At 32.8% G+C, this 27,149-nt stretch overlaps 3 protein-coding genes across 5 annotated transcripts; all 3 read left to right on the forward strand.

Annotated features, from left to right (window-relative positions):
• Window positions 1-925: 925 nt before the first annotated feature.
• On the forward strand, window positions 926-11,204 carry LOC107008399 (CAAX prenyl protease 1 homolog). The gene is made up of 14 exons (XM_015207422.2): window positions 926-1,081; window positions 2,126-2,273; window positions 2,401-2,485; window positions 2,570-2,665; window positions 4,287-4,352; window positions 4,465-4,563; window positions 4,794-4,907; window positions 5,003-5,113; window positions 6,539-6,601; window positions 7,460-7,552; window positions 9,432-9,545; window positions 10,234-10,305; window positions 10,486-10,551; window positions 10,728-11,204. The coding sequence occupies exons 1-14, from the start codon at window positions 1,051-1,053 to the stop codon at window positions 10,842-10,844; spliced, it is 1,275 nt and encodes a 424-aa protein (XP_015062908.1). The 5' UTR covers window positions 926-1,050; the 3' UTR covers window positions 10,845-11,204.
• A 3,405-nt stretch (window positions 11,205-14,609) lies between these two features.
• Window positions 14,610-18,293, forward strand: LOC107008121 (probable serine/threonine-protein kinase At1g01540). Its single transcript, XM_015207040.2, has 8 exons — window positions 14,610-15,211; window positions 15,919-16,232; window positions 16,803-16,907; window positions 16,995-17,117; window positions 17,196-17,366; window positions 17,485-17,614; window positions 17,701-17,910; window positions 18,000-18,293. The coding sequence occupies exons 1-8, from the start codon at window positions 14,927-14,929 to the stop codon at window positions 18,165-18,167; spliced, it is 1,506 nt and encodes a 501-aa protein (XP_015062526.1). The 5' UTR covers window positions 14,610-14,926; the 3' UTR covers window positions 18,168-18,293.
• Window positions 18,294-23,884: 5,591 nt separating this feature from the next.
• LOC107005440 (protein BPS1, chloroplastic-like) lies at window positions 23,885-26,381 on the forward strand. 3 transcript variants are annotated; one of them, XM_015204041.2, is made up of 3 exons: window positions 23,885-24,011; window positions 24,108-24,185; window positions 25,051-26,381. In XM_015204041.2, exon 3 carries the CDS (start codon window positions 25,067-25,069, stop codon window positions 26,126-26,128), a length of 1,062 nt encoding a protein of 353 aa, XP_015059527.1. In that variant the 5' UTR covers window positions 23,885-24,011; window positions 24,108-24,185; window positions 25,051-25,066; the 3' UTR covers window positions 26,129-26,381. The 3 variants fall into 3 exon arrangements, with proteins under 3 accessions (XP_015059527.1, XP_027772093.1, XP_015059535.1); XM_015204049.2 differs by having other exon boundaries at window positions 23,939-24,011; window positions 24,095-24,185; XM_027916292.1 differs by lacking the exon at window positions 24,108-24,185 and having other exon boundaries at window positions 23,915-24,011.
• Window positions 26,382-27,149: the final 768 nt, after the last annotated feature.

The raw sequence follows: 27,149 nt of genomic DNA on the forward strand, positions 1-27,149 counted from the left end.
GCATCAAATATTGTCATTCCCTTATAGGAAAGTTGCAGCAAGTATCTAGACCTTAAGCAAAAAATCAAAAAATCAAACAAGTCATACCAACAATCTAGTTACAAAATCTAAGCACTAAGTTAGTGCATCTATGAGCTCTTTTGGACAGTGTAACATATCTGTCCTCTCCCTAATCTCCCTTTGAATCTGTGCTGTAACAAAATTCGTATTCACATGTATGTTCCTGAAAATCTTCATGTTCCTTGCTCGCCAAGTGTGATAAATCATAGCACCATAAATTGCCGTAACTACTTCCTTTTGGAACCTCTTCCATTTCTTCTTTGAAACCATCGTAGATTTTGTATTACTCCCCTCTGTTGCAAGTACAAACCTGATTGTGTAGAGAGAGCGACCCTTATTTCCGATATCCAGTCACATGTAGCAAACAAATGATTCTGAGCCTCTATTTCATTTTCCTCACACAAACTGCATGTAAGGTCATCAACTGAAATGTTCAATCTGGTCATTCTTTTGTTGGTAAGTATTCTATTGGCCTTTGGGAAGCAATCCATGAGATCATTTTATGCTTTGACAACATAATTGAATTCCATATAAACTTTGCTTCTTTCACTCTAGAATATCGATCAAGTAAAGTAATATAACTCTTGAAAACTGAATAATTAGCAGCAGGAAAGATTATATATATTATATATAGCTTATTTTTTTATTTATCCAGCAAATAACTCCTCAATGATAAGATCAGAACAAATTATTTAGACCCTTAAAAAATGATTAATTTAATGTATTTAAGATCTCAATAATTAGATTTAAGCCTTTATAAGCGAACAAACCATAATTTCTAAGGATATTTGTTGGAAGTTGATTTTTGACTAATATATATATAGTAACTCCTCGTCTTTCATTTCCCAAACACACAGTGACCCATAAATCACTCGACCCGACCGACCCAACCGACCCGTTAAACTATTCTTCATAAATTACCCAAACGAAACGCTTCTGCATCACTGTACCCTTCTCTCTCTCTCTCTCTCTCTTCACAGTGAGTTCGCCATGGCATTTCCGTACTTGGAAGCAGTTGTTGGTACGGCTTCATTATTTTCTATTTTTTAAGGTCAAATGTATTAGGTTCTTGATCAAACATTTGTGGATTGAATCTCCAAATCTTGAATTAAAGTCCTCGGGGTTTTTTCTGTTGCTTGTTTTAGAAAGAAAGAAACACAAACTTTTTTGGATATCTTTAACTTAATCGGAATCTGTGAAAGTCTTGACATGTTTTATGCATTAGTTGGGTCCGTTGATTTTTTCTTGGTCTGGAAGTTCAAAGTCTTGGGGTTCTTGATTAAGTTTTCGTAGAGTCTCGTTTGAATGTGTTCATTTTCTATTTTGAGGATAATCAATTAGCTATTATGATTCTTTCATGTTTCATGTTGATTAAGTAGTTGCAGTCTTTCGGTTATCTGTCTGCTTAGAAAGAAATAGGCATTTAAGTTCTTGGTTTTCTTGAATTATCTTGAAGACAGTATGGACAGGACCATATCTTTTTAGGAGTCTTGGCATCCTCTATTTTGTAATTTTGCTTTATTTTCTTGTTCTTGTAATTTATTGTTTGCACTTCTTATTTTGTTTTATTGTACTTATTTTTGTTTGTATAATGTTGACCTATGATCAATTTAAATGGTGAAACATGGTCATTGAAGATTCATATAGTCGGCCCAACTTGTTTGGATTTTGGCAATGGGGCATTGTTGTTGTTGAAAAACTTTTATGAAAACACCAAAGTTATTAAACATAGCCAACGGCAATATATTAGATTGCATTAGAGTTTTGTTGAATTTGTCGATGACTGAATTAGTATTTTGTTAAGTGTTTGCTGAGAAACTAAATTAGAATTTAATTTATTAAGGTCTGGTTTGGTTCTGTTCAGTTTTTGAGATATGTTGTGTCATCTAATGTTTCACCTCTGTAAATCGTTAGTTTTTTGTGTCACTTGGTTGTTAATTGGCTGTTTGCTCCAGATATTATCTTGGACTTGACTCGATTTTTTTAGTGCCTTCTTTACATACTGTAGTATAAATCTCCCTTTTTATTGCGCTTTTGGCTTTAAGTTTTCTCTTGAATCTTACAGGTTTCATGATATTAATGTATATATTTGAGTCATACCTTGATGTACGGCAGCACGCTGCTCATAAATTGCCAACACTTCCCAAACCTTTGGTGGGAGTTATCAGCCAGGAAAAATTTGAGAAGTCCCGTGCTTATAGTCTAGACAAAAGGTTGCTCTCCTATACTTGTTTTTTCACTTGTTTTCTTTTGTTCACTGGACACAATCTTACTCTTATCTGCTCTTGCTCTGTTTTGTTTGGTTTCCGTTTTGACTTTTTGGTCTTTATTTTGTTTCAGTTACTTCCATTTTATCCACGAGTTTGTTACCATAATTATGGACTCTTCCATCTTGTACTTCCGGATATTGCCCTGGTTTTGGAAGGTGAATGGTTCAAGTTTTATCTTTAGAATGTTCTCTCTTGCCACTCTGGAAATTCAATTGACTTTGTGTTTTATTTTCTGGCAGAGATCAGGAGAGTTTCTGGTATACCTTGGTCTCAATGCAGAGAATGAAATATTTCACACACTCTCATTTTTAGCAGGAGTTATGGTTTGGTCACAGGTGCATATGGATATCTTTTTGGATTCTTGTTCATAATGGTTGACATTTCTTGGAGTTTTTTGTCATTAAAATAGTGTAGCGTTATGTTAAAATCTATATTTAATGCACAAATCCTCAGATTCACTCCCCTTTGAGTTACAGAAGTTCTAACATTCCTTAATGCTTCGGGTACTTTGTTGTCTGTGTAATTCCAGACTAGAGTAGTTACCACTTTATGAATTTGATCAAATCGCTCATAGTTTCTAGTCTCGGAACTTGGAACTATAGTGTTTCTACTTAATTTGGTTGTCAACTGCTTGTCCTTGTGAGTCGAGCTTGCATAAAAATTTTGAACTGTGAAATGTAAATGAAATTATGCCTCACGGATGACGTTATCCATTGAATGCTAGCTGACAAGGTAAAGGTTGATGATTTTTGATCTGCGTTTGATTATGTAATAACTCCTTGTTTGCTTATTTGAGGGGTTTTGCGTTAGTTCTTGTCAGGAAACTTGTCTGTTTCTTGTTTTGTAAGATAGTTTGCTATAACGACATATGAACCGACCCAACCAACAACCAGAGCTGTCAGCATTGTATGAACAGGGAGCAACCTAAAAACCACTAATTTTGGTTTTGGATCTTCCTAATCATTCACGCAGGAGATCCGAACTCATTTTTTTCTGATCATTCATTCTTTTCATAAAAAATAGGAGGTATAATAAAAAACAATTTCTTTTTCGATTTATCTGTGGCCTCATTCAGAAATTGTTTTGGATCCAAACCGCAGGAATAAAAAAAAAAAAGGCAAATCGCTGTTTAAGTATCTGGTGAATAATTGTTGCTGAAGCTTTCATGCATAAAGGCTTCCTATATATCCTAATGAGTTCTCTGTATAGCGTTCTTTGACCTCAAGTAATGTAGTTGGTTCACATTGGCTGAAACTGTAAACGATATGTGTAGTCCTGGTCTTCCTTTTTCTTTTTTGTTGGATTAAAGATAGCTCCAGTTCTAATTTAATTATCTTCTTTGTCATCTCTTATAATGTGGTGCTCTGTACGAAGAATCATGCTTAAGTAAAGGCGTCGGCCTGAATTTAAAATTCACATGCAAATATGTTTGCAGTATACCTATGTTTTGTTTTGTCTCTTAGATATAATACACAATTACCAATTTTAAAAAAAGTGTCGACCTGTTTACTGAACTCCTAGGGTGAATTTTTTTATAACTTGGTACTTTTGGTCCTGGTTCGCTTAATGTCTGACCTGACATCTTATTCATGCTTTGTACTGCAATGACCTGCAACTTTGATTTGTAGTTTTATGTTTTTGGTTTATCAGAGATCAATACATCTTTTTATTAGTTCCCAGTTTGTAAACAATTGCGAAATACTTCTATTTGCCTAGAGATTACTTTATTGTAGTGAACTTGCTATTGGTTCCTCTTCTGAAATGATACAATTAACAGGTAGAAACGTATTACAAGAAACATGTTGTTTACTGCAACTACTGTATTTGGTTTTTACTGTTTAGTATAGTGATATCCTGGACCAATGATGTCTTAAGTATTCTGGATTGCCTCAAAACATTATGTCTGTCCTAATCTTTATAATCTGGTATCAAGCTAATTTTCAATTACTTGTACAGATCACCGATCTGCCATTTTCGTTGTATTCAACCTTTGTGATCGAGGCCCGCCATGGGTTCAACAAGGTATCATGGAAGTAATATAATTCTTTTTTCCATCATAAAAAGTTCCATGCATTTGTCAATTCTTGGTGGTTTAACATGTCCTTTTGGAATTTGAATTGTTTTCGTGATGCAGCAAACAGTGTGGTTATACTTCAGGGATATGATAAAAGGAATTGCTTTATCTATTGTGATTGGTCCTCCCATTGTGGCTGCCATTATTGTTATAGTACAGGTACTGCCGCATTTTATGTATTAAAGGATACTTTCTGTTGCAGTTATGGTTAATTCAAGATTTTAACGTGCTGTAGCCCTCACTTATTCATCTCATTTGACATCAATCTGTTCTTGGATCTCCATCTCATTTACTTTTGATTGGGGTCTAGGGATGCTCCTTGCATGTACATTTGAGGCTGGTCATATTGTGCATTCCACTAACAGTGTAAAGCAATTCTTGATTTGCAGAAAGGAGGTCCTTACTTGGCAATTTACTTATGGGGATTTATGCTGATTTTGTCTCTTGTTATGATGACTATCTACCCAGTACTAATTGCTCCACTTTTCAACAAGTTCACTCCGGTAAGTAGTACATCAACTCTCTCTTCCCCTGAAGAAGAGGAAAACATATTTCGCGCAGCTCCAAAGTGCTGATTAGGTTTTCTTCCGATGAGTAGCTTCCACAGGGAGAGCTTAGGTTGAAGATCGAGAATCTTGCATCCTCACTCAAATTTCCCCTAAAGAAATTGTTTGTTGTTGATGGCTCCACAAGGTCAAGCCATAGCAATGTGAGTATTTGTTTATTATAGTGATATATGCATAGTAGTTATACATGTATGCTGGTTGAATTTTACTTGTTGCAAATTCATGCTGCCTAGGTTTCATAGGTTGTGTGGTCCAAGATCCAATCTGTTCTAGTACCAAGATCCAAGCTGTTCTAGTAAAGTCTTAGATGATAATTTGGGTTTTTAAATTGGGCCAATTTTGTTCTGATTCCAGTTTGAAGACTTGTAATCCTCTTGGTAGTCTGTGATAGCCTTTTGCGGCACAGACAATCAGAGTTTAGATGGTTGTGTTAGAGTTTCTCCTCTAAGATCTTTTGCTTCAATATCTTAGCTTTACTAAAGCAGGTTTGCAATAAACATCTCTTATTTGCTATATCTTTGTTTTGTACCTTCCTATTTTGTCATATATTTTGGAGATGAGGGTGTGTGTTCTGTTTTCTCTATGGTTTGTAAAAGGTTTAGTAAAGGTATTCCACTTCCATTTTGAACAAATCGAATATGATAAACAGCTAAGATGTACAGGAGCTAACTCGGTTCTGTCTATAGATGTCTCTCTTATTTTCTGTTTTGAATTTCGTTTCTTTGATAGTTAGTTATCTTTCAGCGAGAAAAGAATGTTCAATTTCACACAGCTAGTGCACTTGCAATGATAAACAATGGTTGAACAAGTTCTCATTCTCTTGCATTTGTATATAGTGAATGGTAATGAGATGATACAACCACGTCCAACAGAGGAACTATTGATAGACTATTGTACAAATTAGTTGCAAACCCATTTTGTGCTTTTTGGGATATAAAATACGTACAAAGATTCTTTTATCAGTTTCAAAAAATACACAGAATTTTTCCCCTCTGCTGCCTTTTGAAGTTATTTTGCTTACGCTTTCACATTTGTTCTTGGAGTTCAATATAGTTTTCTGATGCTCACTTTGATTTCGTTTTCAAGTTCAATGCGTACAATAATCATATACGATGGTTCTTTAGTCCTCATCCCATCTACATTAACCACATTATATTATTAGATGTGTCGTTGGCTAGGATTCTCACACAGGTGTATGTAGAAGTGTGCCTACACTTCCTGGGCTTTATAGATACAAAACAGCATTTACGGCTTCAGGTTCCAGCTTGTAGTGACCAACTTATTCTTACTTCATGTAGAAAGCTGAGCTTTTTTATCATATTAGTTTTTGGGATATTGTAGTTTCTGGGGGCAAAAGGGATATGAAAATGGGTATTGTAAATCTATCTGCCCACTCATTTGTTGGAGTTATGTCATGTGTGACTGAAATATTGATTGTCACAGAGGGTATAATATTGTCCTGATGTTTTCCTGTAGTTTCCTATTTGTCTCATCTCTTGTATACCTATTTATCTATTATCTTTTCTCTTAATCCATGGACTGATCTTGTGTCTGCAACCATTTGCTAGGCATACATGTACGGATTCTTCAAGAACAAGCGCATTGTCCTCTATGATACACTCATCCAGCAGGTGTGGTGTCTATAAAACCTGGTTTTTCTTCTGGTCTTCTGCTCATTGCTATTAGTGATGAAGTTATGAACATTTAATCGACGTCTTGAAATGGTTTTGTTGGTAAAAGGTTGTTCTAATATGTTTGTGATTAGGGTGAAACAGCAATGATAAGAGTTATGAGTTTTCATGAAGAAGCTCTACCTTTTTACTATTGCATAACAATTGAACTATAACTTTGTTGGTTCATTCCGAGAAGGATTACCAGAATAGATATCTGTGTGATGGAAGGAGTGTCTTTGATTCTGAGAAAAATTGAAGATGGTAAAATATGTTACTGTGATCATTTTACCAAAACCAATTTTACGTCGCATATCGGGTGGACTTGTATGCTAATGGTTGTTCATTGAAAACAATTTCTGCTATTTCACTGCTTCAGTATTGAGTGTCCTCAAGGTGATATTCTAATTTACCGTATTTGAGAGTTGTGTACACCAGCTTAAGTTGGAGTTATATCTTGAGGAATGAATGTATACAGGTCCAGTGTCATTATATGTTGGGACTCTTCATTTACATTTCTAACCAATTAAAATGATATCTATTTCTTTGAACTGATTGGATGTTAGAATGATGTCTTTACCAATTACTGCACATGTCATATGATAGTCACTCCTTATATGTGGTATCCTTGTAGCTAGACTCATGAAGATACATATATTATGATACATGTCGAGAATTTTGGTCAACACACTCTTTTTCTCCCCATTATTTCTTTCTTCTCCTTTTATTATTTTTCTTGCTTTTAAAAAATGATTCTCTTTAATCCCTTTTAGTTTGTATTTTGGGTGTCCTTTAATTTCACTTATTTATGCTCTGTAGTGCAAGAATGATGAGGAAATCGTTGCTGTTATTGCACACGAGCTTGGCCACTGGAAACTTAATCACACAATGTACTCCTTTATTGCTGTTCAGGTAGGCCAATTGATTCCTGAAGCCCATGCTTTCAGTTATTCATATTTCAGTCTGTTAGCAGTTCTTTAGGGTGGGTAGGGTGCAGGAGGGATTTCCATCTCTAGCTGGCCAAGAAATTTACTGAGGTCACTCTAGTCAATAGCAGAACCCCCGACCACCCGCCTGCTAGGTCTTACTCTTTATTGATTTTATTCTCCTTTTTTTTAATAACCGAGAAATCTGTCCGTGACCCGCCCTTTGGACCACATTTGACAGAGAATACTAATACTAGCACACATATCATAAATGAGGAATGATCGGGTTAGATAGTTTAGTCATGCCCTTGGTAAACCTGTGTGCAGCCGTTTGTAGGAGTGATTATGTAATTTTTGTAGGTGCTAAAAGGAGCAATTAGTGAGGTAGATGTAAAATCACATGAAGGGAAGTTGTAAGGAAAGACCTACAATTGCACATAATCAATCTAGATAAAATCTCATCTATGGTTACACTTATACTTGGCCGACAAAGATTTTCATTGCTGGGTCAGGAATAATGTCTTGTGGATTTAACTGTGAGAGGTTGAAAATAATTTGTTAGTATAAAGGACCTGATATAGTAGAATGAGTACCTTGATTCATATAGCTAACTTAATTAATCTGGGTCAACAATGTAGTTTGATTGAATTATTGGTATGCAACTTTCTAGGTGGATCCAACCCAGTTCCGTGTTTTGGGGTTTTCCTTTCCTCCTCTTGCTTATTTTGTCAGTTTTTACAGTCTTCTCTGACTTTCGGAGTCAAAATTTCTTGCTTCCTCTGTGCGCCTAATACAAATATCTACTTGAAAGAAGCCGTACTAGTTTCTTTGTCACAGTATATTTCCTTGATCAAGTTACTCCCATCATAATCCTTGATCAGTTTCCAATCATATGATTCTAAATGCATCTGCCGAATAATGATACTTGAACCATGGCAGCCCTCTCCTTAATCGGCTTTCTCATCATCAAAGTTTTGAAATGCATATGCTGAATAATAACTTCCATAGCATGCATATGGTGAATAATTTTATTCTCGAAGCACTATATTTTTTTCTGAGTTCCATTGGTTCCCTTTCTGACTGGCGATTTGGTTGAAGATATGAGATTCTTAATAGCAGCTTGAATGCAGTGCTGAAGAGGGCCTCAGTAAAACAAATTTGATTTGAATCCTCACTGTCATCTGTATTGTTTAGGGTTGTCACTGTCAACAAGTCTTTCTTGATTCTCAATTTCGGATCGGGATCACTTGAGCATTTGTTCTATAGGGCCAAGTATTTTCCAACTGCCAAACAATTTGAAGTCTGATCTTTTTAGTGCTAGACTCGGTTGGGCAGCCACTTGTACCTGGAGAAAAGTGACCTCGATATTTGGGAATCTGTCATTGCAGTGTACTTTCAGGACTATTAACATTAGGTTTATCATATTCTGGTAAAAGGTTTTGGTTTCAGTTTATGCGTTGATGATTGCCCCTGTTTTTGAACTTGATGGTTGACTGGGATTTGTTGGTGGAATCAAGTTGTAAGATGATGTTGCAAGTTATTGTTTATGGACATCACTATTGTAAATCTTTTGGAAATAAAATGCTGGTGAAACTAATTGATTATCCTCACTAGCATTCAACTAGACAGGCTTACATTGCATAGTTTCAGGTGCATGACTTTCTAACTCTTGTTGAATGACGTCTGACGTTGAGATAGTATCTTGCTTCTCCTTTACCTGATTGGAATGCTCGAGCATATATATGTACTTAACCATGTGGTGCATACATACGTACATATATGTACATATATAATTGTTGTCCTTTTAGTCTAACTTAACTTTAGATTCATGTTCATCCTTTTCTGATAGAAGTATATCCCTGCAGATTCTCACGTTCTTGCAGTTTGGAGGGTACACTCTTGTTAGGAATTCAAAGGACTTGTTTCAGAGTTTTGGCTTTGATACACAACCAGTTCTCATTGGACTCATCATATTTCAGGTAACACTGGACATCTGGTCAGGAGGTGTGGCGATTAGGAAGGTTTAACTATGATAACTGAAGTCTGAAATATTGAAATCCCTTTCAAGTGACATCTTTTAGGTCATAATTACCAATTTAGGAGGAAATTTCTATGTAGGATTACTTGAGATTTTCAATGCGCCTTCAAAACTTAGAAAGAAATGACCCTTCTTTTGCTTCCGTTGTCTGAACTGTGAATCTCCATTTTTCATTTTCTAGCTCAGATCAAAATAATGGTCATGTTTCTGAAGAGAATTTTTTTAACTTATCGTGTAGATCAGTGGGACTTGCATTTTCTTTTCTCAATACAACTTTTCTCCATTCTATCATAAAAAGTCAAACCAATATTCATTTTTTGGAAACCTCTTGTTTTACTTATATTACAAAACAGTTCATATTTTGTAGTCATATCTTAAAGTCATTAATAGTTAAATCGAGATTTTCATTTTGAAATGTTCTTTCACTTTAAAGTCAAATCCTGGCATAAATTGTGACTAGTACCTTAAGGTTCTGCTTTGTGATAGTCAATAATTTTGTGTATGCAACCAGGTTGGTCTTCACTATTATATTGTTTGAAATACTGCAAAAAATACTGGGATTAATGTTTTTCAATTAAAAATCAATGACTTTTTTTCTAATTTGTTCAATATAATGGTTATTGTTGCAGCATACTGTGATACCTCTCCAGCACCTTGTGAGCTTTGGCCTTAACCTTGTAAGCCGTGCCTTTGAGTTCCAGGTAAATCTCGGTTTAGCACTTATCTTTTATTTTGAATCATTGTTTACCCCCAAAAAGCTTTTGCTTGAGCTAATGTGAAGACATTGTTTACCCCGAAAAGCTTTACTTGAACTGTAATGTGAAGACATTGTTTACCCCCTAAAAGCTTTAACTTGAACTTGATGTTTTTTCTTTCTCAAGGCTGATGCATTTGCAAAGAAACTGGGTTATGCTGCACCTCTTCGAGCTGGTCTTGTGAAACTGCAGGTTAACTTTCTCTACTTTTTCTGGAACATCTCAGCTTTAATATTTAGGAACAGTTTTCATCTATCATTTTCACGATATTATATAAAACCAGAGATTATTGGATTGTGCATGTTGTCCTTTACTTTGAAGTATTTGCATGGTACTAGATATGTATAATCTTGTCTGATGTCTTGCAGGAAGAGAACTTGTCATCTATGAATACAGATCCTTGGTATTCAGCCTATCATTATTCTCACCCTCCCCTCGTTGAAAGATTGGCTGCCATTGATGAATCTGATAAGAAGACGGAGTGACACATTCATGGGAGTTTCACCGTTCAATGTAGAGCTCGTTCTACACTGCACATCTGCAAGCATAGATACTATATACTTGCAACGTCATGTATGCTGATATTGTCATGTTATATTCACAACATAGGGCTTTTGAGGGGTCGTAAGGATCGTGGTTTTGTCATCCATGTGGTTTACATGTCTAGGTCGAAAATTTACCCCTAACCATACTTTTGGCAATTCTAGCTTTCTGGGAGATGTAGCTACAGCTTGAAAAAACTCAGGCAGATCACACTAGTAGCTCAACAGTTTACAGTGGGCAGCAGGATAATGAAAATGGTTTTTAATGAGCAAGCTACTTATTAGCCTTTGAAAATATGCTAATGCAAGTTCAGTAACTCTTCTAAAGGGTTCGATATTTTCGAGTATTGCTGTGGTAGCTATGGTGATGTCCTAGCTTCTCACACATTCGAAACTTTTCACAGTTCTAGACAAATGTGGGACAATGGAAAACAAGCTAATGAACCTAGGATTAACATACATTATTGGATTAATTGTGGTCGCAATCGTTTCAGCCAACTAGTTTTCAATAAAATGTATATTTCGATCATGTTGGTAAACTAGTTATTCGAAGTCATTCTGATGGAAAGGAGCTCATTACATATCCATTGGTGTTGGTACATGACTACTATTTCAAAAATAAGCTATAATTGTAATCAACTTTTTTGGTAACTAGGCATTAAAACCTTATTTTAAGTGCAAAAGTTAGATTTGCAACATCTGCACGTATCATTCTCTTGTCTTTACTAAAGTTGGATACTTAAGGAGGAAGAATGAGAGTGCTATACAATCATGTAGCTTTATAATAAACCAATAGGATTCCAACAAAAAGGTAAAGTATCATCATAAAGGTCAATTATTTCTTTGGAGAAAAAAATTCTAAAGATAGCACATTCACAACCAAAAGCTAATGATAGTTTAACCATATATAAATAAGTTTCCCTAATTCAACATCAATCAAGTGGTTTAAGTTGACAAACCATTTGGACACATCTAAATGATAAATTACTTTAATGATCCTCAACTAAGAGGTGGGGTTGTCAAAATGTTAATTATAAAGTACCTAGTTGTTGTTTTAAATGATTTTCCTTTTTACTTTTGTTCTTTCGATTTCACTTGTTCATTATACTAAGAGTAGTTTTTATTTTTATTTATCCACTTTACATTTTGTTTGGATGTTTATTATGTATTGTTTCATCATATATTGTATAGTATTGTATTGGATTAAAGAATATAATGTTAAGATATATTATATTATTTTTTGTCGTTACCTAGTTGTTATTTTAAATGCTTCTTTTTAACTCTGTCTGTTCGATTTCACTTGTCCATTATATTAAAAGTAAGTTTTACTATCATTTGTCCACTTTACACTTTGTTTGGATAGTTATTATGTATTGTTTTAAAATATATTGTATTGTATTGGATTAAAGAATACAATGTTTGTATAAAATTATATTATTTTCCATCGTTACATAATGTTATACATCTATGATTTGAATAATAAACCTACAAGAAAAGTAAGGTACGAGATAGAGCTATTTTGAAAAGGTAGGATATTAGATGAAATATGATAAGTAAACAATAATTAAAGACAAAATGAGAAGAAAATACCAAGGTAATGACGCGATCACACCTTATCAGTTGTTACATAAAACAAGTCTTTTTTTGTTGTTATCCAACGATGAATTTAAACGATATGATACAATAGAACTTAAGTAACAATCAAAATAAACATTTTATTTAAATTAACAATACAATATAATAGAACAGGTAACAACCATCCGAACTAGGTTTTAGCATATTAAGAAAAATAATAATTTTATTTTTCTATTTTATACTTAATATTAATTATTCATTTCTCAAATTTTTAAATATTATATACCAATATATGAATATCATAGCAAAATATTTATATTTTATTTATTATTTTTTAATAAATACATAAAATCATTTATGAACGAGTAAAAATGAACGGAAGTAAATTATTTGAGGTGTTTGATGTCAAAATCCTACTCCCTACTTGTATCCAACCGTTAGGATTTAGGAAGTGGGAACCAGGCAGTAGGTTTTGTATTAATAAATTGAGATATTTTAAAGTTATAACAATTCATGATATTAATATAAAATATCGTTTTAAACAATCATAATTTAGCATATTAAATCAAATAAATTAATGTTATTTTCTTCTAGTTATAAGTTAATATATCCCAAAAAAAAATATTATTCATTTAATAAAATATATATTTGTAATGCATATAACTTTTTTATTTCTCTTTTAAATTCGCATTGAAATTTTATAATCTAGATTCACGCAGTTTATGACTCATTTAAGAATTTTTTTTCAATGTATATCGCTTCTTTTTATTTTTTTTCTTTCATGCTCGCATTAAAATTCAACTAATCTAGATTTATTCTGAACACGACTTATTTAAGAAAACATTTTCTATTAAAATTATTTCATACTCAAAAAGTCAAATTTCAAACCTAATGACTATTGTTATTTAAATTCAAACGAGTTAATTAAAATCTAACTAATCTAAATTTACGCAATATATAACTCATTTAAGATGATATTTTCTTTTAAGAAAATATATATTTAAAACTCAAATCCGAAAACGGAGTAACTTAAACTGAAGTAAGTGATATAGCACATAATTCAAAGAATTCCAAATTGGGACACACATGTCATTTTCTAATTATCAAGACTTTTTCTCATCATGGGCTGTCTTTATTTTGTCTCAGCAATTATAGACCCCTAAACTTTTAGATATTGTATTTGGACCCTTCTAATATTTTTCCAAATGTGTTTTGAACTCACATTTAGTAATAGTTTATTTATTTATTATTTAAATTTTAATAAAATATTTCATTTAAACTCAAAAGTTGAGGTTGAGATAGAGTTCTGATTTGGAATTAAATCTATGAACATGTTTGTATCTAAATATTTTAATTATTTTCAAAATTTATTTTTTAAATAAGACAAAGATTAAACAATAAAAAGATTTACATCTTAATTTTTTCTATTCAAAAATATTTTTACCCTTCCAATATATATAATTAATGTCAATTGCTTGAAATGTTCATCATTATCCAATAACAATTAAAGGCCTGCATGGTTATGAAGAATTAGTCATTAATATATAATTCAAATACTATTTGTTGGCTAAAAACTATAGTTATATATTTAATATCGTTTATATACTAATATTTAGTTGCTCCTTTGTGCGAGATCGAATATGAAATGTGAATACAAAAACTAGTACTAATACGTGAATTAAACTAATTGAAATAACTTAAAACACTCTTAATATCTTCAAAACTAATTAATGTAATACAAATAATCAAACATCTAACGACAAATAATTTTTATATTACGATTCTTATTATTAGAGTTTTGATTAAATATAGATCGCACACTGCAAGGTTTAATCGGGAATATTCAAATCATGCACTGCATGGCTAATTCGGGGATGACGTTACTCCCAACTCCAAACTCAAAACTCAAATTCAAGACTTTTGATTAAGAGTGAAATAGTTTCACTTTACTGCACCACAACCTATGTCGATCATTTTTTATAATACAAATATTTTTGTTTTTTTTTCCTTGAAAAGGGTGGGGGAAAAATGACATTTTTCAAAAATGTAATATACTTAATTCAAAGTTTCTTAAACTTATGGGGGTTAATATAATAATAAGAAAAAACAGACAATATTACAAGTTGCTAGCCTGGCAGAAAAAAAAAAGAGAAAAGGAGAGATTCTCGCCCGCACTCTCTCTCTCTGCCCACTTCTCTTTGTCTATAGTCACCGGAAAATCAAGAATTCAACCGGAAAAACCCCATTTCAAAGTTTACACTATTCTGCCGATAAACCCATTGCCCCACCATTAAAATCAAGAATCCGACCAGAATATCGCCGGGAAACGAAACCGTACTCATTCAGTGTTCCATTTTGTTAGTTTTACTCATAATATAGTATTACGTAGTAATATAACTGAAGTTATTGGAAATACAGATGCACTGAAGTGATTTTGATTACTGAAAAAGATGTCTGTGTACGATGCGGCGTTTGTGAACAGTGAGTTATCGAAGAACACTTCGATATTTGGATTGAAATTGTGGGTGGTGATTGGGATCTTTGTTGGAGCTGTATTTGTTCTCATACTCTTCCTTCTATCACTCTGTATCACCGCTTCTCGCCGCCGCACTACCACCCAAAAAGGCAAACTCCACCGTCCTATCAATTCTGAGCTTACCCCAGTTGTCTCCAAGGAAATCCAAGAGATTGTCCACCATGACACCGCCCAAGATCACCGCCCCATTGTCCTTCAGGTGTGTTTTTCTTCTTGTTGTGGTCCCTATTTTTACTTTGAAAATTTCGGTTACATACTCTGATTTTCGTCTTTTAGCTGTTTTTTTTTTGTGTTGATATATGGTTAAATTTGTGTTTTCAGTAGAAAAAATGGCATCTTTTGATAGTTTGGAGCTTTTCTGAATTGGGTATTTTGCTTTATGTAGAAACAAATTTAATCTGATAACTTCGAAAATTTTCGAATTGAGATTTTTGCTTTATGATGAAGATAATGTTATCTTTGATAGCTCAAAGATTATGTGAACTGAGAATTTTGTTTTTTATTGAAAAGAGATGTAAGCTTTGGTTCCTTAGATTGTTTTCGATTGGGAAATTTGAGTTTTGTTTTCTTATGATACCAATTTTTTTACTTTGAAAGTTCAGTTATATACCGTGCTTTTCTTATTTAATTACTAGTTCATTGAGGTTATTTAGCTTCTTTTTTTTGTGAAGATTGATATGTGTTCAGTTTATATTTGATAGCTAATATTTTTTTCGAATTTGGGATTTTTGTTGTATGTTGAAAGAAAAAAAAATCTTTGACAACTTTGAGATTTTTTGAATTGGGAATTTTGCATTTTATCGGAGAAAGATATAAACTTTTTTAAGTTAGATTATCTTCAATAAGAAATATCGAGTTTCCTTAAAAATTGGAACTTGATTGGTGTTGTTACCCTTTATGTATCAGGCTGTGCCAGAAATACAGATCAACATGGGGAAGGTGGAGCACAGAGTGGTGTTTTCAGACAAGATGCCTGGGGCGTCAAGCGGTGAGAGCAGGGCGACTAGTGGAGCTGAAACGGGGTCGTTAGGGAATAGTGGGCAATTGCCAGAAGTATCACATTTAGGGTGGGGAAGGTGGTATACGCTGAGAGAGCTCGAGGCTGCCACTAATTGCTTGTCTGATGAGAATGTAATTGGAGAAGGTGGGTATGGAATTGTGTATCAAGGTGTATTGACTGATGGCACCAGAGTAGCTGTGAAAAATCTCTTGAATAACAGGTAAAAACCATTGATGCCGATTTTTATTATACATTGATCTCTTTCAGTGTTTGGTCACTTTCTTTGTTTGTTTGCTTGTTTCTCATTTGGGCTTTGCTAAAAATATAAATAATGTCTTCAACTTACATGAGATAATTAATGGCGCTTAGATTCTGCAGTTGTTCCTGTTATCAAGTATGATTTCTTTACGTGCACTCAAGCCTCCTACCATTGTGAACGGAAGTACTTATTCTTTCTTGCTTCTTCTGAACTTCTGCTTTTAAGTCTCCTCCTGTAGGTGTGAAGTGTTCTTTTTTTGTTTCTAGTTGAAAACCAAGTAGATATCTGAATTAACATATTAAAATCAGGAAGAAACAGATAATTGTTGAACGTAAGGTTTGTTTAATGCTTCTACCTCTCTTAATTCCTTTGTTTGCGTTTGGAGAAATTTTGTCTTCCTACTAATAATTGAAGATTCTGATTTTACTTGGCAACTGCATTATCATTTCTTTCCAATCTTAAGCGCATGATAGGAGTACTTATCTGGATAAATAATTTCGTGGAAGTTGTTATTGGGATCAATAATCTCAGGGGTCAAGCAGAGAAGGAGTTTAAAGTGGAGGTAGAAGCTATTGGGCGTGTAAGACACAAGAATCTCGTGAGGCTGCTTGGCTACTGTGTTGAAGGAGCTTACAGGTATCAATTTCAACTCTATAATTTGAATTCTAAATTGTAGTTTGCTTTGAAGGGTCGATAGACTGAGTGTGTCTTTCTGCTGTTTAGAATGCTTGTCTATGAGTATGTAGATAATGGAACTTTGGAGCAATGGCTTCACGGAGATGTTGGGGATGTCAGTCCTTTAACATGGGATATTAGAATGACTATAATAGTGGGAACAGCAAAAGCGTACGTACTCAGAAACTTCTTGTACATATCAAGGTTTTAAAACGTAGCTTGACTGCTAGTTCTCTATGTATACTGCAGTTTAGCATATCTTCATGAGGGTCTGGAACCTAAAGTTGTTCATCGAGATGTAAAATCCAGCAACGTACTCCTCGATCGCCAATGGCATCCAAAGCTGTCGGACTTTGGGCTTGCTAAACTCCTCAATGCAGAGAGGAGCTATGTGACAACTCGTGTAATGGGAACATTTGGGTCAGTGAATTCTGCTTTTGAGATCAATTTCAGTCTGTGAATTGGGCTTCTTCTGTAGGATCAATCTAATGTTCGTTGTTAGGTGAAGCTATTACTTAACTCATTATTTCTGTACCAGTTATGTTGCACCAGAATATGCTTGTACCGGCATGCTTAATGAGAAGAGTGACATTTATAGCTTTGGAATACTTATCATGGAGATAATTACTGGCAGAACTCCAGTTGATTATGGTAGACCAAAAGGCGAGGTTAGTTTTTTCTTTTCTTAATCAATCTATGAGCATCACAGAGTAATATATGTTTCATACAACTAAGATTTGGAAACTAATGGCAGACTAATTTGGTGGAGTGGTTAAAAATGATGGTTGGTAATCGAAAATCTGAGGAAGTGGTTGATCCTAAGTTGCCCGAAATGCCTTCTTCAAAAGGACTCAAGCGTGCTCTTTTAGTTGCTCTTCGGTGTGTTGATCCTGATGCTCAAAAGAGGCCTAAAATGGGACACATTATCCACATGCTAGAGGCGGATGACCTGCTGGTTCGTGATGTATGTATCATTTCCTTCCCATTTTGCTATCTGATAATGTCATTTCGTAAGTTCCCTGATTGTTTATCTGTCACTTGAACAATCTGTAGGAACGTCGTATTGGTAGAGAAAGAGAATCGTCTAATTCCCACCGTGACTACAAACAAGACAATCAAGCTGGTCCCAAGTTAGCCAGAAAACAATATGGTGATGGAGCACCAGAAACTAGTGAAGGAAATAGTAGTAGAAACCATAATTTGCCATCTAGTTGGAGATAAAAGTTATAAATGAGAACATATGATCATCAATATTTATATATCTAAATGCTTATCCTATTCTTTTCTGTTCTTCATGTAATTCTTTTTCACTAACCTTAATGATTTCTATACTATTCTTTTTATCTCCCTTGCTATTATTCTTTGTTGTTCACATACTCACTCAACTGCACTTGTACCCACTCTGGCCAGCCACTATGTTACAGTTTTTAATATTTTGTAAGGATAAGAGGATTCCTTCATTGTACTTTTATAACTAGTGGCCCCTGGCTCTTTACCCACTTTGCCAGCTAACTTTGCTCATTTAGGAACCCATTATTGGCTTCTAGTTACTCTTTTTAATTTTCTTTGATCTGTTGTTTTGGCATGTTCTATATAGGGGCCATTTGTTTCTTCTTGATTTCAGTGCAATGAACATGTCAATTCCCACAGTATTTTGAAAATGACATCTACAAGTGATTTGGTGGTGTAGAGCTGGCAATTAGGAATCATTAGTGCTAACATGGTGTCACAATTATTTAGTTCATGTCTTGTACATCTTGCCTTCTTTTTTAATAATCGAAAGCAGATATGATTTTGAAACTCGATGGATAATAGAGAGTTAAATATAGTAGACATTATGGAATGGAATCTAAATGTCAGATTTCCAATACTATATTGTTATTTAAGGCTTTTTTTTTTGTCCTATGGGATTGGTTGCTTGTTAAGAGTAAGAAAAGTGTAATAAATGGAACAGGTTTTTGTTAGAGGAAGAGACATTTATGAATTGCAGAAAGATTGCTTGTTGCTGTTGGAAGTTAGTATTCATTCATGTGATGCTTTTATTTATGCTTTGATTAATAATTTGAGGGGTCTTTTGGTTCCTCACTAACTCCCATTTTATACTACCTTTTTCTGTTTTCTAGGTTTTGCCGTTTCAAAATCAACTTCAGATATACGATATTAAAGTTGAGTTTGTCAAAGCCAAACTTCAAAATATTATCTAGTGAAATTTTATAAGTGGGGTCTGAGGAGGACAAAATATTGCAATTTCAATATTTAACAACTCATTCCATTTGTGTACAATTCATTTGCCAACATTAGTTACAAATAAAATAATTTGAAAAAGTTAAAATAACTTGAGGCAAGAGGATAAATATACCCTCAAACTATCGTAAATGGTATGCAAATATTCTCCATTATGCCCTTCACTCTAACGGAAGACTAAATACGGGAACGTGACACAATTTTATCCGTCGATCCGATATTTAATAAATGTTGGGTCGGTAAATAAGATTGTGACACATATATGTCCGTCAGCATAAAGGGTATATATATGCTCTAGTTTTTGAACGGTATGGGCCAAAAATATGATGAATGATATCTGTATATCATTTACGATAGTTTGAGAGGTACATTTGTTCTTTTTCCCGTTTGGTAATAAAGGACCAGATTTTGGTAACTCTAATTGGGCCCAATATAAGGTTGGAGGCCCAACAATCACTTTTTGGCTGAATGGCAACTGAACTTATATTCGATATTAGTTGAGATGCTAATTTAGCCCACTAAGAAATATTGAAATTGCAAACTGTGTCAAAGGATTTTAAATGTTCAGATTTCATAGATTAAAAGAAAAATATGACAACTAATAACAGAGTAGCGTAAAACATATATCTAAAGAATCGTAACAATAATAATAAGGTACGATCATCTAAACACACTAAATCAAAGAAGATATCATATACAAAAAATAAAAACTACATCAATATGCTATTACTATGATTGATACAGAGCTCTAAACTCCTCGGCCGAAAACATGAATATGCTAGTAATAAGACATGTGTTCAAGTACTTAAACATTACTATCTCTTTGTAATATTCTTCTTTTTATGTTGAAAAACATAGTCTTCTTCTACTTTAAAATTTTACGAAGTTGTAATTTTTTAAAAAAAATATATTTTTAATTTCAAAGAAAGCAGCAGTACGATACAAAAATGTGAACTACAAAAATGGTTTAGCTTAATCTGTAAGATATTCTTGCTATTATTAATTAAAAATAATTAAGAAAAATTGTTACGCATACTTTAATTGACCATTTCGACTTTGGTCAAATAAAATTGAGTTCGGAGTCTAAAGGGTATAAAATATTAACAAAAATTCAAAAATGGTATATATAATTTTATATTAACCAAAACGGTAAATTCGCTGGAACAACAACAATTTTCTCCGCCGGAAAAAGCAAAATCGCTGTTACTGCAGCGATTTTAAAAAATATGATTTTTTAAAAAAAAAAAATTAAAAGAAAATTTTCATTTTTTTTTTAAAAAAATTCGATCGTTTTTTAATTTTTTTTTAAGGCAGCGATTTTCTTGATGCAGCGATTTTCATAATTTTTTTTAATATAAAAATGAAAATAGGCAGCGATTTTCTTGAAATTTTTTTATTTTTATTTAAAAATGAAATCGCTGCATAGGCAGCGTTTTTATTTTTTTTTTAAAAAAAAAATCATATTTTGCAAAATCGCTGCAGTAGCAATGATTTTGCTTTTTTCGGCGGAAGAAATTGTTGTTGTTCCAGCGATTTTACCGTTTTAATTAATATAAAAATTTTATTAATATTTTATACCCTTTAAACTTCGGACTCAAATAAAATTCATCAATTGCTATTTGCTTGCTATCTAAAATACACATGTAAGTGCAAATTAAACCTTAAAAGCATCTTAGAAAATATTCCAAATTTGACAAAAAAATAAATGCAAGCATTATTTTTAGAATTGAATATCTGATGTACGAACAATTTAAATATGAATGTCAAACATCAATACAAAAGAATTATAACGAATTTTAATGTACATAATAGGTAAAGAAACGATTTTTTCACCTATTTTTCTTTATTTAAGAGGTGAGGCTTTTTAAAACATTTCGAGAGAAAAGGAAAAGCATTTCTTGCGTCTCCAACTCTCTACATGCTTCCCTCCCCCAATTCGCAACTAAAACACTCACGCTAACAGAATATCTTTAAGAGTTACCCTAAGTGTTGATTTATATATCAAGTAAAGAAATAAATTTTAGAAATGACCTAATTCTTTTTCTATCGAAAATGGAACTCTTAAACACATTTCAAAAGATATGAAAAAGAAATTCTTACGTCTCCGATTCTCTACATGCTTCCTTCCCCCACTTGGCAACTAAACATCACGTCTAACAAAATATCTTTAAGAATTACCTAAGTGTTGATTTATATATCGAGTACATAAATAAATTTTAAAAATCACATAATTTTTTTTTATTGAAGATGAAACTCTTCAACACATTTCAAGAGAAAAGCAAAAGAAATTCTTGCGTCTCCAACTCTCTACATACTTCCCTCCCCCACTAGGTAACTAAAATATTCACATCTAATAAAATATCTTAAGAGATATCTAAATGCAAAAAAGATCTTAAATAAAACGTCGCAAGATATCTTGTTCCCTTTGAATTCTAAAAAAATATAATATTGTTAGGCATGCTTTAATTGACCAACTTGTTGCCTTAAAACACAAGTGCAAAACCTTAAAAACAGCACCAAATATGACGTTTTTAAGTTTGAAATTTTTCCAAAAAATAAGTGAAGGGAGAAGTACGGAGAAGTATAATTAGCAAAATATTGTTATCGTTTTTAATTATTTACACGCCATCTCATCACTATCAAAATTAAAATAATCACATAAGTTATTCTAGAAACATTTCTCCATGAAAATTATAAGTATCTATAAAACATAATTTTAAATTAGAGTAAATTTTTGTGATTAATTTAAATTGAAAATATCAATTTAGTATTTTTCAAATGTTTAAAAGTTCCGAAGTGTGACTTTATATAAATATTGAGGAAATTCTTATTATATAACTTGTGAATTTAGTTATCTCAATCCAATAATTTTTATTCTTTTAATTTTCCCATCTAAAATTCAACTAAATAAGTATACAACAATAATAACATATATACTATTGAGGTGTGGACTCTAGAGAGCGTAAAGTATACATAAACTTTATCACTATCTTGTGGAGGTAGAGAAACTGTTCAGCTCAAATACATCAAACTCAAATAAACGAACAATAAAATAATAAAGAAAACATAACAACTTATAAGAAGAGCACGATAAAATTTACCAAAAGAAACGATAACAAAATCAAAGTATAAATATAATATTTCAAATCTAGAAATTATACGACGGTCATAGAATTTCGAAAACAAACCCATAATATTTGATTTTTGTAATTGCTCCGTTTGATGATTAATTGAGTATAACATAAAAAGTATTTTACGAATACTATTTTTCTTATATATTTGCGCTCAAATTTTATTTAATATTAATTTTTAAAAATACTGTTATAAGAGCACGAGTAACAATATTGTTTAGTTAAATCATTGTTCAGGGATAACATATTTTTTAGGAACCAAGAAAATAATCAAAATTATGGCTGATTTTTGTAAAATGATACAAAATTGCTCTAACAGTTTATTATAACTATTTTATCATTACCATTTACCAATATAGTTAAATTTGTCTGACTATATCAAAGGCTTGGAAACACATATGTGAGACTTTTTTTTTACAAGAAAAATAATCAAATTAGATTAAGCAAAATAATTTTAATTTGTTCATAGATAATAATAACGAGTACTCTTTAACCGCAAATCAATTTAAATTATTTTTAAACAGTAATCAATGATATCAATATATTTAATTTTCACATTTTTTATCACAATTCCATCATTAAACTTTCTCGAAATGTTAATAACGATATGTATATCTCACATTAATCTATCAATGCAAAACACAAATACTGTATATAAATATTTCATCTTTTAAATAAATTACGTTAGTATTTTAGTGATTAGTCTTAAGATTATAGTGGTTAAAAGTTGATGATCTTTATTCTTTTAAGGAAGCTAGTAATTGTGAAAAGTGAATTATATGCAAAGGAAATATATAATTACATAGATAACTTTGAGTAAAAATATTAGTGGTTGTTTCATTGAGTATAATAATCGTTCCCACATATTATTTTAAAAAAGTCAAAATAATTATTATAATTACCATTTATTCCGAAAAACAAGAAAAAGGAAGCTAAGAAAAACTACTATTAAATTTAAATTATTCTTTCTTTCAACTTTATTTCTATGTTTTACTATATAGTTTTGATTGATATTTTCAAATATATATATATATTATAAGTAATAACTTACTTAAATAACTGACCATAGAAAATATTCACCTTTTTTAAAGATAAGTTTGGATCATTTCAACATTATTAATAACAAATGTGTAATGATATTTTATTATTCAAGTGGGTCCTACACTCTCCAATAATTCTCCAAGTAGTCCCCTTTAAAATTAATTGACTCCCTTCTCTTTTTAATCTTTAAAAAAAGGATGATCTTTTTTTTTTGCTTTTAAATAATAATTTTTCACGTGATATATTTTAAGCGCATGATTAAAAAGATAATGTTATAGATTTGATATAATTTTAATTTTTAAAATAATATAATTAAAAGTCTTCTTTATTTTCTTAAGCGCATAATAAAAAAGATAATATTATAGATTTGATATAATTTTAGTTTCTGAAATAACATGATTAAAAATCTCCTTTATTTTCTTATACCGAATCAAATTAGACTATATTTCACTTTTAAAAAAAAGAAGAAAAAAGGCGCGCCACTTGATTGTGCACACGTGGTATAATCAAAATCAAACGGCCAATTTGGTAAATGACGCTATCGTCCATATAAAAACGAAACCCCATCTTCCCCATATTTCTACAACGCGTACTGCGAAATTTCCACAGCGCTTCTCTTTACCGTTTCGTCTCTCTACTTATATATCAGGTACGGCAAATCCTTTCTCAGTTTTACTGTTTTCCATTATTCTTTATGTGTATATATACAGCTTTTAGGTTTTGATTCTGTAGATTTTTCATATAGTTTTTGCGAGAATCGGTGCAGCTTTTTAGGCGTTGACCGGTTTGGATTATCTTCGGATTTGAATTATCCGATTATCAGGTAGCTTTTTTGATGTAATTGATGCTTTATTTTGGTTTTATGTAGTTGAAATACTGGAGTTTTGTTTAGATCTATGCATATTTTTTTGTGAATATATGGGTTTTCTGTTTTTTTTTGAGAGATATAGATGTACTTGAGATGAAAACATGAATTTCTGTTAGATCTATAGATATTCAGGGCTATAATTGTAAATTTTCGATGATTCTGTTTAGATCTATGTATATTTGTGTGGTTTAAAGCATGGATTATGAGTTGGTTTTAGATCTATGTATGTGTGCGCGCGCGCGCGCGCTTGATAGCGTGGATTATGAGTTGGTTTAGATCTGTGTATATTTGTGTACTTAAAAGCATGGAATATGAGTGAATTTTAAGATTTATAGAACGATTTGTTGCTAAAAGCTTTAGTTTTGACTGGATAGATAGAACTTATTTTTTTTTTCTTATCATGGTTGAGGGGATTTTCTGTGTGAGGCTGTGTCATGTGTTTGGTTGAAATGGTGTGTCTGGTAAAAGGGGAAGCCAAGCCTTTCGGGCTTTCTCTGTTACTAGACACCTCAGTGAATATGCTATGTTTGGCTCTGCTATGCTGCTTCTCTTATGCTTGGGTAGAGTTTTTATTTATAGAAGTTGTGAAATACACCTTGTTGGTTTTGAAGCTTAATTATCAAGTAGTAAATATTATTTGCTGCATATCTCCAATAGTATAGTTTGCATACAGTTGTAGTAAGAGAGGTATACTAGAACATTTACTTCACATACAAGGGGAAGCTTCTTTAATTGTATGTCAGGTGTTTTGTGGGAAAAAACTAGAACTTTTTTTGCTGTATTACATGTTCATGGTGTCTTTTTCTTTGTTTCTGTGCAGTTTATCTTATATTGAAATGAGTCTACATCAGGAGTCACACCGTCCTCATCACCGATTTGGAAATCCGTTTAAAATGATATTATCACCCAAGGGCTCATATTTGTCTCCTAAACTTCTTGCTCTGTTAAATTCATTTGAGCAGACATTAGCAGGGAGACTTAAGAGTCTTAAGCCTGGAGGCAAGGAAGATATCCTTAGCCTTTCATGGATGACTCAAGCAATAAGCACACTTTGTGCAGTCCATACAGATGTGAAAACTCTTATTACTGATCTCGAGCTTCCTGTATCTGACTGGGATGAGAAGTGGATTGGTGTCTACTTGGACAATAGTTTGAAGATGCTGGATATGTGCGTAGCCTACAGCTCTGAGATTTCCAGGCTTAGCCAAGGCCACCTTTATCTTCAGTGCAGCTTGCACAAGCTGGATGGCTCTTCAACACAGTTCATGAAGGCTCGTTCTTCATTGGATGGATGGAAGCAGCACATTAATGCAAAGAACCATAGACTGGAGAATTGCTTTGCCATCTTGGACAGTCTCACCGATTCACTGAACCTACCCAAGATTAAGAATTCTGCTAAAGGGAAGGTTCTGATGCATGCAATGTATGGAGTGAGGGTTGCAACTGTTTTCACATGTAGCATCTTTGCTGTTGCATTCTCGGGTTCTGCAGCGAAATTGAAGGATCTGCAGGTTCTTGAGACTTGCTTGTGGACAGAAGCTTTTGTTGATCTTCGTGATTTTGTTAGTGGTGAGATCAGGGGCATATATTCTGAAGGGAAATTCACAGCACTGAAGGAGCTTGAAGCATTGGATGTTAGTGTGAAGAAGATATACCCAGTCATACAGGATGGAGTAGATTCTATTGACGCGGCACAGTTGGAACTTCTAACTTCAGATCTGACTCAAAAAAATGAAATTTTTTCAGTAGGACTAGATCTCCTAGCGAAGGAGACAGATAGGTTCTTTCAAATCCTTCTAACTGGACGCGATGCTTTGCTTTGTAACCTTAGAGTTGGTAGTGCAACCGTTAAACCAGCCCAACCAAACAACAATGTTCATAAACAAATGGTGAAGTGATGGTTAAGAAAGCGAGCATCTTTTGTGTTTACACGAGAGTGCGTGTGTCAATGCAGAGTTTTGTGCTTTCTGGTTAAATATGATGTACTGCTAAGATGTGCAATATATAATATTTGTTGTGATAAAGGCTGTGTAATATATAGTAGTGAAGGTTGTGTATTGTTGCCATATAGGTGTTTTATAACGATCAATATATATCTGTACCCCTTTACTATATCAACGATGTATAAAAGAAGTTTATGGTTCAATGTCATCCCTGCTATCAGATCAAGTTATAATTTTTGTGCTCCATCTTTTGTTTACTAGCAGAACTGGGAAGTAAATCTGTTTTTGTGTTCCAACTTGAAATGACATTGGGAAAGGATTACTGTCAACAGATGCATGTTTTTAGGTCTAAGGATAAGTGTGGTATGGAGAAAATTTTCTGCCATTTGATTAAACAAGTGGGTTGTTGGACAAACGTTTTCCCAACGTTAAAGACAGCTAATTCCAACGTGGTAGACGATAAAACAATGGGAAGAATAATACTAGTGGGTCTGTGATCTTTTTAAAATTAAATATATATATCAACCTTAAGCTAGAGGTTTTATGACTTATTGATACTCTTCTCTTTTACTTAACTTTGGTGTATCATAATTACTTGTCGTGGGAAATAGATTAGTAAAACTTAAACACGCTAACCGCTGGCTTATACCAAATGTCATACACTATTTGCAGGGTTCAGTGGCCACCTAATGAAGATAAATCCCTCTATTTTTATTGCTGCAATTGGTACTCACTCCACCTTATTTATTGGATGAATTATAATAAGTGGGGTCTAATGGATGCAAGTTGGTTGGCATCCCTCTCTAGGACTTAATTATATGTGTATTGACAAGACATTTTAATTTATTTATATATATATTCATTCATTAATACCGACCTTCTAGATGTTAAAAGGTAGCAATTGACACATAAGAAAATGGTGGCCCAAGTTTTTTGACCTGATATTCTATGCTTCATGTTCATAATAGTTACATTC

Source organism: Solanum pennellii, chromosome 1 (assembly GCF_001406875.1).
Source record: "Solanum pennellii chromosome 1, SPENNV200".
Lineage (NCBI taxonomy): Eukaryota > Viridiplantae > Streptophyta > Magnoliopsida > Solanales > Solanaceae > Solanum > Solanum pennellii.